This window comes from Rhineura floridana, chromosome 7, assembly GCF_030035675.1.
Source record: "Rhineura floridana isolate rRhiFlo1 chromosome 7, rRhiFlo1.hap2, whole genome shotgun sequence".
NCBI lineage: Eukaryota > Metazoa > Chordata > Lepidosauria > Squamata > Rhineuridae > Rhineura > Rhineura floridana.
Genome location: NC_084486.1, coordinates 132,960,031 through 132,973,978, shown reverse-complemented (window position 1 = coordinate 132,973,978; position 13,948 = coordinate 132,960,031). Strand labels below are relative to the sequence as shown.

General features: G+C 39.9%; 1 protein-coding gene across 4 annotated transcripts in view; it reads right to left on the bottom strand.

Annotated features, from left to right (window-relative positions):
* SEC62 (SEC62 homolog, preprotein translocation factor) overlaps positions 1–13,427 on the bottom strand; it is a 42,419-nt gene extending 28,992 nt beyond the window's left edge. The window contains exon 1 of one of the 4 annotated variants that reach the window (XM_061637290.1): positions 13,276–13,427. In XM_061637290.1, coding sequence (XP_061493274.1) covers positions 13,276–13,311 — 36 coding nt within the window. In that variant the 5' untranslated portion in view covers positions 13,312–13,427. Of the gene's footprint in view, positions 1–4,706; positions 4,862–10,283; positions 10,362–13,168; positions 13,194–13,275 lie in introns of those variants that run through there. The other 3 variants (XM_061637293.1, XM_061637292.1, XM_061637291.1) reach the window with 3 other exon arrangements.
* Between the last annotated feature and the right edge of the window lie 521 nt (positions 13,428–13,948).

The window sequence follows — 13,948 nt, the reverse complement described above, 5'->3', positions numbered from 1 at the left end:
GACATCCTGGCATCAGTAAGTCAATTAACACACAAATATCTTTTGTCTAGGCTCAAGCCACAGGTGATAGAATTGAAACTCTTGATGCACTGTTATTCAGTAGTTTCTTGGTATAGTCTCCCTTTGAAGTTTCTGAAACCTCTGCATTACAATACATCAAAAGTTTCAATGCTATTACTTGTGGAGTGAACCAACACAAAGGATTTTTAGTGTTAATTGGCTTACCAGTGCCAGAATGTCTGTGTCATCAAAAATTGTTTTGTGAATCACCACTAAGTACGTAATTATCACTGTGGTTTTCTGCATTTCATTTCCCTCTGACCTTGCTTGTTTATAGTCCCTCTCAAATCATATTTATACCTGTAACTCAGGATAACACTTCACACAGCTGAAGAAGTAGATTGTAATCCACAAAGGCTTATGCTGTTACAAATTTTTTAGTCTTTTACAGTGCCACAAGACTCTTTATTGTTTTTGCTGTAAAAGACTAACAGGGCTACTCCTCTTAAAATTATTCCATTATCAGGTGGTCAAAGTTTGAAGATGTACTCACAGGATGAAGAAGGGACTGGAGAGTAAGGAAACATTAATACAATACAATTCTGTGTTGTCAGCAGTAGCTGAATACCTAAACAATTCAATACAAAGCACAAAGACTGCCTAAGAGCCACTCTGCAGATACACACTAATCACTGCCTTCATAAGATGATGACTTGTATGTCTGAATGAGCCACCATATATCAAATCCCATAAGAAGTTTTCATAGTGCAGTAGGGCCCCACTCATATGGCGGGTTACGTTCCGGACCACCGCCGAAAAGCTAAAACCGCCATAAAGTGGAACTCATTGAATAGAATAGTGTGCGATGTCCAAAAACCGCCATAAAAGCAGAACAAGCGCCGTATGAGTGGGCCTTTAGTCTAATTGAGACCGCCATAAAGCGGGGCCCTACTGTACCTCATATCGCCTCTAACACAAAACTTTAATTCATACATTTAGCTCTGAGTCTTCAAGCACTGAGCTATCAAGTACTAAATTGATATGCTATGTTGTAAACCACCCTGGAGTCTCTTGACAAAGGGTGGTGTATAAATTGAATAAATAAATACAGGCATATCCCGCTTAATGTCGCTTCACTTAACGTCGCCTCGCTGTAACGTACATGCTCCATACGTCCCCATACCCCGCTTAACGTTCGCGTGCTTCGCAATAACGTACACTTTATTGGCATGACGCCGCTGCCATCTAGTGGTGATTGCATGCAGTACAAGTGAAGACAATTGCTTCACTTAAAGTTTATTTTCGCTTAAAGTATACTCTCCAGTCCCATTGCGAACGTTAAAGCGGGGTATGCCTGTAATATTCATGCATGTGTGAATCAGTCCATCAAATAAATCTAATCAGCCTCTTCAATTTCAGAATAAACACTCGTATGAGAAAGGTTATCAAGCCCTCAAAAATATTTTTAAAATAACAAAACAAGTTTATGTACTGAAGTTTTAAACTTTTACCAACCTAGCTTGTGCTGTATTGAGAATACATTTTCACAGGAGAAAAAATGTATGTCTTTGGACAAGGGCAAATTCACCTCCAAACTGGAATATTTTTGCCTGTAATCTACAAGTTAAGATTGGGTGCCCACATGGATTGTTGTTAACGGGAAATTATTCTAGCCCTGTATTAGCAGGCAAACATGCCAACATGTAACAACAGCAACCACAAAGTAGAAGTAGAGCTGGCAGAATATGTGAAGATCCCCCATGACTCTGCTCTAGTTTTTGACAACATTTGTGTACCGGAATGTCCAAATGAAGTTGGTTAATTATACTTAAGGCATCCTTTTTATTGTGCATTCATGTGCTCATGATGCTATCAGAGCGGTCATATGCAATCTTGCTTTCAATAGTGTGTGCACCTGCAGATGTTTTGAAGTGCCCACACATATTCCTAATCAGTGCATACCTTGTATGTTGTGGTTTATTTTTGTCCTGCTTTTGTTGCGCTACAGCCCCTCCAGACAGCAATAATGTGATAGCATTAAATATAAACAAAAAGGCCTGAAACTAAATGTTTTCTCTGTCAAAAAGTTGTGATTGGAGAGCTAACAAGTTTTAATACAAATGGTTTTAGCTCTGTTTTTCTCTTTTTAATGTTTCACATACTTAGACAGCCAAGTAGCAGGGAAGAATGGAAGGAACATACTAGCTGGTTTAAAAAAAACACCCACGCTAAAGAATATAAATAAGTTATAGTACTAGGCAGTTCTTGTTTGCTTGCTTTTAACAACCAAAAACCCTGTAAAAGTCAGAGGACACCCTCCACCTACTACATGAAAGAAAAATCATGTTGAGCCTGTGTTTCTTCCCTCTTTGCGAACTGATTGGCAAGCGCAAAAGCAGTCCTACAGAAACTATAGAATGTCAGAGATACAAATCTTAGAAATGATTATTAACTACTCACAGCCTCAATTTTCACAACCTCTGTTTAAGGCGCAGCTACTACCTGTTCAGTCTCTGAATAATGACAGTGAAGGCTTGTTTTTCAGTTAACTAGCGTAGCACAAAGAAAACTACATAGGGGAGTTCAGCAAGCAGTATGATGATTTTGGAAAGTGCACAGAATATTTACAGAGGAATATGCAAACATAATTCACAGCTATTTCTAACTCCATGAGTCTATTATTATGATCTGGTTATGTTTCAGAAGACGACAGAGCATCCTATCAATTTAATACTTATATGCAATCCTACTCTTAAGTCCTGAGGCAGAAATTATCTAGATTTAAAAGTTAACTAGGGTTTAGAAATCAGGAATTAAAACCATATACTCTGTCCTATTCTCATGAAACATTTCCCACTACAGTAGGGCCCCACTCATATGGCGGGTTACATTCCGGACCCCTGCTGAAAAGCGAAAACCGCTGAAAAGCGGAACTCATTGAATAGAAGGGTGTGTGATGCCTGAAACCGCTGTAAACGCGGAACAAGTGCCGTATGAGTGGGGCTTTAGTCTAATTGCGTCTAATTGAGACCACCGCATTAGCAAAGCACCGTAAAGTGAAGCACTGTAAATCAGGGCCCTACTGTATTCCTGGTTTGGGGTTAAACGAATTCCTGGCTTTTGTGGTAAAAAAAAATTAGCTAACAACAGGCTGACTATGAGAAGAGGGTCAAGAATTTGGTGAACACTCTCTGCCTTGACTCTTGTGCCCAGAAAGTTGTGTCAGATTTGCAGTAAATAAAAATAAACATATAGCTGCAGAAAATAGACATATCAAGAAAGGCAAGACTATCACCCCTGATCTAAACACAAGCATAACTTCCAAGAAAACCTTTATTATCATCATCATCATCAATGTATATGCCACTTTATAGAGAAAGGGAAGGAGTAAGGTCCTGTCCCAAGTAGCTTATTGTTTTTAATTTCAACAAGAAGTAAAGCAATAGAAGGAGAGGAAGATGGAGGAGAAGATTCCAGGGGGAAAATACGCACAAATTTAGTCACTCGTATCTACAGTTGAGAGCCAGTATGGTGTAGTGTTTAAGGTGTTGGACTACAACCTGGGAGACCAGGGTTCGAATCCCTACACAGCCATGAAGCTCACTGGGTGACCTTGGGCCAGTCACCCCTCTCAGACGCAGAGGAAGGCAATGGTAAACCACCTCTGAATACCGCTTACCATGAAAACCCTATTCATAGGGTTGCCATAAGTCGGGATCAACTTGAAGGCGGTCCATTTCCATTTCCATCTACAGTTAGCAATCACTGAAGTGACTGTGTCTAAGGCATACCATTTCAGTGCAAGCTCATATCTGAATGCTTCTCCAGCCACCCACCCCTACCAATCTGTCAACTTAGAACCCAGGTTAAAATTCTTCTCGCTGACATGCTTTCTTGCCCAGTTAGCAAGAACTTTTTGTGTGTGGAAGAACATTCCACTATGTGAGCCCTCAACTCTAGACAAATGGATTTACAATCTCAGTAAACAGATCTGCCACCTAACTAGGCCTTAAGTTTCATTAATGGATAAGGTCTAATTAAGTTAGAATTAGTTGCATTAAAAAAAAGTAATTCAAGTGAATAATAATTTCACACTAGACAGCAAAGCACCAAGGAGTAGAGCCATGTGTCTACAAAATGTTCCCACACTAACAAAATATAATTTTTTAAAAAGATTAAAGTCAATAAAACATGCTTTAGGTGTCTTTAGATGTCGTTAAAAGTGTTTCCTACTTTAATGATTAACACAAATCAGATATACAGATCATCAAAAACAAGCAAGAAATATTCAGCTTGACTTGAACATAACTGCAAGAGGTGGAGATCCATCACACCATTGTATATAAAATAAAAGACTAACAACGGATCCAGATGTTGCTCCCAGCAGTAATGGTAGAGCTGAATCAGGAATCACAGAAGGTATCTTCTTTTATAGAGATTTATAATAAATAAATAAATCCTATTCAGAGCTACAATACCACCATTGCTTTGACACAATAGGTATGTTATTCACAATGACACCAATAGCAATCAGCACGAATCAGAACGTGATTTGGAAGGAAGTAGTGTTCCAATCACCTCACATACTATTTGGAAGCATTTCACAATAACTATCCGTAAGAGAATATTTATTGGATTGTATGATATACCACCAACAGCAAACAAAAACACTCCCTCCCCCTCCGCATAAAATTACCAACCAGCACCTCATTTCCACATAGATTAGAAGGAAGCTGCGGGAAGAATGGTACGTCCTCCTGAATCTTATCTTCATATTTCCACATGAAGCCTTTGTGCAGAAACGAACCAGCAGAAGAAAATGAGTATGTCCAGTAGAAACCTTAACTACTACACCAAGCAAAGAGGGTTATGTTTGCTCTGAAGGTGTAGCAAAGACAACTGTAGCAGCTACGAAATACTAGTGGGAGCCTATTATTTTCACTGTGCAAGCCACTGCTGATAAGGAAGTAATGTTATGCAAATCAGGAAGCAGTGTCCGTCATACTTAATTTCTTACATGTTCACCTTGGTATGTTAACATCCTTTTTGCTAGAGGGCTGTTTAGTTATGGTGCAACATGGTAAGTTTAACTAGAACAATAGTCATTTCTGTAATTTGCAGAGTTATGCTGAATATATTGTTTGTATGCCAAGGGTACGCAACTTGTTGCATATAGATGGGCATATTAGAAAAATACAATTACCTCAACCTTCCAGTTTCTAAGCATATTCTAAGTCTGTGTAGTTAGCAACATCTTCATTAACAAGACAGGCCACTCTTATTGTTAGCTACTTGCCCAGAGAGTTTTTTTCTTTTCTTCTAGATTAGAATTGTATTTAATTTCTATATGTATAATATTTAATCCACTGTCTCTATGTCAAAACAGTATGTAATGTTAAAATTTGACATTCTAAAAAAAACCCCACCCTTTAATTAAAATTAGAGATGAATGAGGTTCCCTGCATTTGATTTGGAGCAGATTCTAGTAAAACTTGAAGCCATTTGAAACAGGCTCAGGGTAGGTCACCCCGCCTATTCCTTTCAGAGAAATAGCCTGATAAGCATAGTTAAACGTGGTAAGTCAGAGTGTAAGCAGGAATGTTTTGAGATATATTTTTTTATATATAGCATCAGAAATCCAACTGTAAATTATTCAGCAACGCACAATAGCAGGTGTGCAGAACCTTTCACCCTCCAGATGTTGAACTACCACTACTCCCATCATCTCTGGCCACTGACTATGCTTGTTGGGGCTGTTGAGAATTGCAGTTCAGCAACATCTGGAGAGCCAAGGATTCCCCATACCTGCACTATAGCATACTCATAGCAATCACTCCCAGGTGAAAAAGTGCAGTGAATGATGCACTCCATTAATCTCTATATATCGAAGATAAAAGCTTTCCCATGCTCATAGCGGAGATGGGGAACCTGTGGCCCTCTAGATGTTGTGGGACCACAACTACCATCATCTCTAGTTATTGGTCATGCTGTCTGGAACGGGAGTCTCACAACATCTGGAAGGCAACAGGCTCCCCATCCTTGGCTTACAGGAAACTCTCTCCAAGCTGATATACGGACTAGTCAAGAACCACTAACAAGAGCTCTTCTACTTTTCAGTTTGCTTCATCTTCTGAATCTTTTAATGTGTATACAAATTGGTTAAAGTATGTTAACTCATAAACCTGATCATATAAATAAATCCTAAATTAAGCCTTCCCTCAAGGGTGTAAAGCATATGAAAACAGAACCATTTCCAAAATGAACTTTCCCTCCCCAATTTCTTATCTTCCACTTTATAGGATGTAATTAAATTTCAGATTAATCATAATCTGCAGTTATGGTCCCCTGTATCACTTGGTAAAAGCACATATGAAAGCAATTCATTACAAATTTCTAGGGTCCAATCAGCAACCTCTAAAGAATCAACAAAGCCCAATGTTTGTCCTATTTATTTTTCTACTCATAGGAAAGCACAAAGCTACTAACCGTACCACTGCACTTACAATGTAGACAGGAAAGTATCTGTACTTTCAATTCAAAATTCATATGCACAAAAGAAGGCCATAGGTACCAAGCATTGTTTTAAATTACTTCTTATAAGGATTGGATATCACCCCCATTCTCAAACCAATTCATGACAGAAATCAACACAGCACATGTAACAGATTTGCACAGGTAATAGCATAGCACAGGTAATAGCTTTTAATTTAAATTGCACGTTGTGCCTATACTCAATAGACTTTCTTTAATTTGGCAATCTTTCTAAAAAGAACTAAGCTATATTATACAATACAGCCACAAGAGTGTCTGTATACTATAGCCAGCATGGACTTTTCGCATTCCACAATGTTAAATTAAAAATACCCCCCTGCCATTCTGATGCTTCCCATAAGCTCATTTCCAAACAAAACCTTACCAAACTTATAGTCCTGACAGAAACGCTTGCTTAACAACCCTCTAAATTTTCATAGCAATACACAAAACAGAGAATCGAGAGTTCAAAGTGAAAAGAGAGAGAAAAAACCTAGACCCCTTTTGGACATTTTTATGTCGAGTTCTCATAATTTGTTGAAATTAATTAAAAATCTGCCATGTTCACAGAGTACCTGTAATCCTATTATTGACCTTGCTCCATACTCTGACCTTCATGTTCTGCAGTTTAAAAGTTTAAAAAATGCCTGACTGATTTTTAATTAATTTAAGAAATTTTACATGGAACTCAATGATAACATTGGGCATGCTCAGTAAGAACCAACTGTCAGTGTTCTAAAAGCCACTCACAGCTGCTCGGCTTGCCTAATCAAGGGACCACACCCATGCCAGACCTTTATTTCACTTGAGACGGTCATGGCTGTAGTTTGTGAAGGATGCTGAGAGTTGTGATGAGACTCCTATTCCCCTGACAGAGCTCCAGTGGCCAGAGTGGTTTTAACAGTCAGACGCTCTGATGGAAGCTCTGTGAGGGGAACAGGGCATCTCCTAGCAACTCTAAGCACCATCGCCCCATGGTCAGTTTTACCTATGTTAAGCATGATTGCACGGGAGTAAATCCCATTGAACTCAGTAAGCATGCAAATGATCAAACCTGCCCTCCCCTCCTCCTTCCTCCCATCACCTCCCTTTTGTCCCTTCCCTTCCCCTTTGCTCCTTCCCTTCCAATCTCCTCCTTCCCCCTCCCCTCCCTTTCTCCGACCCTCTCCACTCCCCTCCCCCTTCTCCTCCCCCATGGTCAGTTTTATCTATCCTAACCGTGACTGCATGGGAGTAAATCCCATTGAACTCAATAAGCGTGCAAATGAACAGACCTGCCTTTCCCCTCCTTCCCCTTCCTCCTCCCCTGCCCACTTCAGCCCTCCCTCCCTCCCCCCGGTCAGTTTTACCTATCCTAAGCATGATTGCTGGGGAGTAAATCCCATTGAACTCAATAAGCATGCAAATGAACTATCAATTCTCAGCAAACTTGCACAGGATCCCATTTCTTATTTCACAGATTAAAAATCAGAGAAATTCATTAATAGGCAAAAAACCTTGCGGTTTAAGAACGTACCTATAGCCCACAGATATTTCTATCAAACTTTAAAAAGCAGGAAATTGGGCAGCTATAGTGAATGTACCAGGGAAGCATGAGACCTGACCTCCTCTCTGATATATTGTACTGCTCTACAAATTTGTCAAAATGCAAACACAATCTGGGTTGGTCTTTCACAGTCCAATCCACTTCCTGTGTAGCTTGGAAGAATTTGGTAACGTGCCTCTGAGCATATGGTGAGTGGTGGCAATACCCGCAATCAGCCCAAATAATAGAAGCAAGACATGTGCTGTGCTGATCTTGTTTTAGCAGGGAGGAAGCAACAATATTAAGATACAGTTGATATAGTTCAGGTAGTCACTTTAAATCTTTTTTATTTATTTTTGTGAAGTTTCTTATAGTAAATCATTTTCTTTTGCTTCTGTTTCTGTAAACATGTGAAGTACAGCAACACTCCTAAAACAATTGTGGAATAATAGCACTGACTATTCTGCAGAATAGTCTTCAGTGGACATCCGGAGTGTCTCAGTTTGCACAAGATAAAACAGTGGGAGGTGAAATATATTCTAGCAAAATTCTAGGTGTGCTCTATCTTTTTAATTGACCATACCCACCTTGCCTTAAATGAAGTGGTTTAAATATAGCAGGCTGAAAACATCCATCTTGGGCAGGCCAAGTTTCTTTTTTCCAACACCTAGAGTCATTGCTTAAGTAGCAACATATTGTAATCAGTCTGATTTTACATCAAACTTGCAATTTCAGATTCAACTGTTAATGCACCCAAAATACAAATAGAACATTACTTCTAATTTGAAACACAAAAGGCTGTCTTCACCATCATATGACATTGACCAACAAAAAGGCTTTGAAATCAGTAAAATTTGACACACTCTTCTAGGATAAATAATGAGGGAAATAAAATTTTCTAGATTAGATTCTCTGTAGAAGCAATAATAACAGAGGAAAGACGCAAAGTAAGAAGAACACCAACAAACATCCAAAAATGTAATTCTCCATCTTTGGAGATGGCAGGTGTTGCCACCACTCATCATATGCTCAGAGGTACATGTTACTAAATTCTTCCAAGCTACACAGGAAGTGGATTGGACTGTGAAAGACCAACACAAATTGTGTTTGCATTTTGACAAATTTGTAGGGCGGTACAATATCTCAGCGAGATATTGCTGGTGCATTCACCATGACTGCCTAATTTCCTTGCTTTCTAAAGTTTGATAGAAATATCTGTGGGTTACAGGTACGTTTTTAAACCGTAAGGTTTTTTGCCTATTAGTAAATATAAATATTATCTATCCACCCATCTACACACACAGATATATATAAAGACATACATTATATATAAATTCAGAGGTTGCCACTAACAATGACAGTCCATTCGATTTGGGAACTACTTGGATGAAGAGGCTGGCAATGCCAGGCGGGTCCTGACTTGAACTGGAAGGTGGCTTGTTAGCAAATCACTTACTCTCTCCTAGCACATGAACAGTAGTGCTCAGTAAGCTGCTGAACGCAATGTTGGTTATGGAGGACATGGTCAACTGCACCAAGGACAGCCGATCACCACTCCAAAATGGAACAGAGATGGGAAGAGGAGCAGGTATGTCCTTTTCTTGCTTAAGCAGCCACTGGCTACTCTTCCAGCAGACAATGTTCCAGCTTGTTCAGGATAGTAAATATGTGACAACTGCATAGGTTTTGGGAATTGGGGTGAAGATGTAGCCATCAGGTGCCTTGGCGTCTTCATTCTCTACCTACAGAACACAGCCATCCACTACCAATGTTAGGCTGTTGTCTGCAGCAGTTGTTTTTGCTGTTTCTTCAAAGCTTGAAGTAAAGGTCAGTTTAACATAGTTATCCATGCAAGAATCCAGAGAGCACAGTCTGTTCTCAAGAACTTTTTTCACCAGCTTCCTTACTGGTGAGATGAAGAGCCCTCCATGAACTATCTGGACTTAAATGACTTGAGAGATTTGAATACATCCTGTTCTGTCTGGAAGGAAATGAAATCACAAATGTCTGAAGTCTAAATAAATTATCTTAACTGAAGAACTAATGTTTACTGGGATGTATTTTTCCAATTAGTGGCAACGTAGCCATACATATGATATATAGAGGAAAACTGAGTTCTCACTAACCAACACAATCAGATGTGTCTTAAGACACCAGTTTTAGCTATACAAATAGATATACAGGTTTCTGTATTTACTTCTGTGATTCCAATAAATCTCTGACTCACTGTCCCTCTGGCGTTACTGCTCCAGAAGTAGCCATTGTGTATTAGTAGTAGTATTCCTCTTCAGCCAGCCTTTCATTGCTACCCCAAAGAATAAAATTGTAATATATTTAAAAAAAACATTGAGCAGAGCAACATGACAATCAGGCGTATGTATAAAACTGAAACACAAACAAATTAGTGCAGAATAGCAGCACAAGAAAATTTATTTCTTGAAAAGAAAAAGTATTATTATTTAATATAAATGTATTTTTTCCTCATTAAATACATTTTAAACTACCCAGCACCTACAGAAAATATATTAAACAAGGGATGACTGTGCAACAACACAGATCCTCACTTTGACTTTCAGATGCCTCTTTAGGATTTATTTTGTGTTGACAGGACTATGCAGATGTTTAAAATGTTTCTAAGTAGCTAGTCATTTTAATGATTGTTTGGGATTGTTGCTGTACACCACCCTGATGTTTTGAGAGGGCAATGTATAAACCCTTGTATAAATAAAATTTAAAAATAAATATTACAACCTATACTAGCATATTACTAGTAAAACATATGCTAAGTATCCAAAGCTGTCAGTAAAGATCAATTTACTAAAAATCAAGGAGATAGCATATGTGACATACCAAAAGAAAGAATCCAGGAACAACCATTCAAGCTTTGTCTAGCAATAGGAATAGTCTGTCAAACATTACCTCCACTGGCATGTAGAAACAGCAAGCAATATTTTAAAGAATCTCTTCAAAAACAGAATGGCTCCTATAATCTCAACTCTACAGGAGATTATTTTTACTAATAATGCTCATTCTAGTAATAAGTTGAAGAGTTACAGACATCCTCCCTACCATTCGTGAAAGGGCAACACAGCCTTCAAGCTATATTACAGCTTAAACTTTCTTTAATGAATATTTATGGGGAAGGGGCAGAGAGGAAACTCACTTTTTGGAGAGAATGAGGGCGAGGAAATCTGAGACTTAAAAAAACTGGGGAGGGGAGAGGTGAATAAAATATGGGTGTTGGTGAGTGTCTACAGTTCGTTCACAATCTTCATGGTTTGGTAGTTTGAACATAGCCTCAGTGAGCTAGGACAGAAGCAGACAAGTTGGCCATGAATGCTTCGGAACACATTTCTCACATATTTGACGAGATAATTATTACAATCACATATATGCATCTAGCTGCATATATACCCTAGATGCATGAATTATTAGCCATTACCAATATTAGCAATCTAATATCATGTTCTTGTCATTGCCAAGTGTTGTTAACTTTAAAAATAAAATTCTAACTAGTGTAATACAGTACTTTTTACATCCTCTGTGTACTGTCAACTTATTTTGCAAACTTCATGCATAAGCTAAACCTTTCTCAAAATTGTCAATATACAGACCTCCTCTCATTTGAGCCATATATGGAAAATACTGTTTTTTAGGTGTTTTCATTTTACCACTTTAGTAGGTTATTCTTTTCTCTAAAATTCCTTATTAAATCTAACTCAGGGAATGTAATATAGCTCCATTGGCCCAGATGCTTTTAAAGATATATCTGTTCACTAGAGTACATAAGTATGTGACATACATAACACATGGAATGTATTGCAGAAGGCTTTATAGCAGTGTCTTTTAACTGAGAAACACTTCAATTCCCTTCCTCTCATAATGAAAATAGCAAAAATAATTACTGCAGTTGACTGCAGAAAAAAATGACTCATTCATGTGTTGTGACTACATCTGGAACATCCACGAAGAAACACTCTCTCTTCTAGATGGGTGTGAGGGTGTATGTGAACCAAAGGGCAACAAAGGAGATGTGAATGCATGCAGACAGTGTAAGAGAACAAGCGTGCTAGAATTAGCAGGATTGAGATGAGGTGATAAACTGTGAATCTAATAAAACAGGGTGGTATCTACTAGGTGCAACAAGCAAACTCCACAAGATACAGAGGTGATTAAATAGGATAATTATAGCGCTCACCAAACAGGAAATTCTCAGTTACAGGTCGTACATGTGTGATAGCCATGCATGCAAAGTCTATATTTTATACGTATGTGAAGGAGATAGTCTACTGTGCCAAGAGAAGACAGTTTATTGGGGAATTCCCTCAGGGTTTTGCAGAAACATTTAGAAATGAAGTGTTGTGGGGGAGGATTCTATGCCACAGCATGGTGTAATAAGGGGATGTGTCGGGGTGAAACATACAAGCAATGGGGAAGATTATTGTAAACAGCTGTTATGATGGGAGCCAGAGGTTGGGAAAGTGCTGAAAAGGAAGCCGTTTACACTGTTTGGCGGATGAATCTGAAAAGGGCTGTTGGGCTGCCGTTAAGGGATGGCATTTGAGGTTAACTGCTTTGCATTTTTAGCAAAGGGATGTGAAGGGAGGCATCTATGTAGAGGGAAAACACCTGGATGGCAGAAGAGTGTACAGTATTGGAAGGGAGCTAGGTGAGAGGTAGTGCACAAAATGCACCCCAGTGAGCAGGACAAGACAAAGAGGGGTACGATGTGCTTGCTGCTGATCAGACGGTTCATGAGTGACTCTGCCTGGAAAAGGCGGCTATTGTGTTCTGGTGTTTTGTGGGGAAAGCAGCAGGGAAAGGGGTGCAGAATGGTCCTGTAGTGTGTTATGCATGCGTCACGTACATAAGTGGGGCTGCTCTGCGAGGAGGGGGTGAAAAGGGAGGATGGGCATCCCGGGTTGAAGAGAAACATCTGCTCCTTATAGAGGTATGGGGCGACAGCGGGACAGGGAAAGAGACCAGGAGGGAGGGAGCCATGCCTTGAAGAGAGGGGGCGCAGTGACGTGGCTGGTCTTGTGGCTAAAGGGAGAAGTGGAGGAAGGGGGATAAAGGGACCGAAAAAAAGGGAGGACGAAAAGACGAAACTACCGCATGCGATACTGAGGGGACGGCGGCGGCGGATGGTGACAAGGCGAGAAATAGGGAAGCGATTCCCGCTGGCGGTTGCGAGAAGGAGGGAGAAGCCACCGCGATACCTGAATCCGCTTCCTGTGTCTCCTCCGCTCCGCCATGTTGTCCCCGTCTAGTCTCCCGGTGACGTGGGGCTGAGTGGGAGGGGAGAAGATTTTGTGTGAGTGAAAGAGAGGCACAGACAGGGAGGGAGCGACGGGGTTGACCGGGGGCGGGGGGGAGGAGCGGCAACCTCGCGATAGGCCGCGAGAGCACATTATACAACTCAAAGGAGGTGGAGGAAGAAGCGGCGAGGCGCGCGTGGCGTCTTTTGGCTTTTTCCCGCCCCCCGTTTCTCTCACAAAATGAGACGGGGGAGAGAATTAAAGACAACGAATAAAGGGGGGGGGACTCAAAACAATTTTTCTGGGTGACTCGCTGTCCTCACTATTCTTATGGTTGTGGCGTGGAAGCGTGGCCATAAGCTTGAAGGTCTGAACAGTAAAGCGTGCCTCTGAGCACGTGCAGAGTTGCTACTCCCCACCATTGAGTAGTTCGCAACATTTTTTAGCAGAATTTATGTACCGCTTGCTAGGACAGAAGCGGTTTACAAGAAACAGTCTAAAGCAGTCACTAAAATATCAAAAACAAACATGAAAAACAAGCTACAAAATATACTATAAAATAAAATGTGCAATTATGAAACATCTGTACTTACGAAAACCCTGTATCAAGATTACATGTTAAAGTTACATGCCT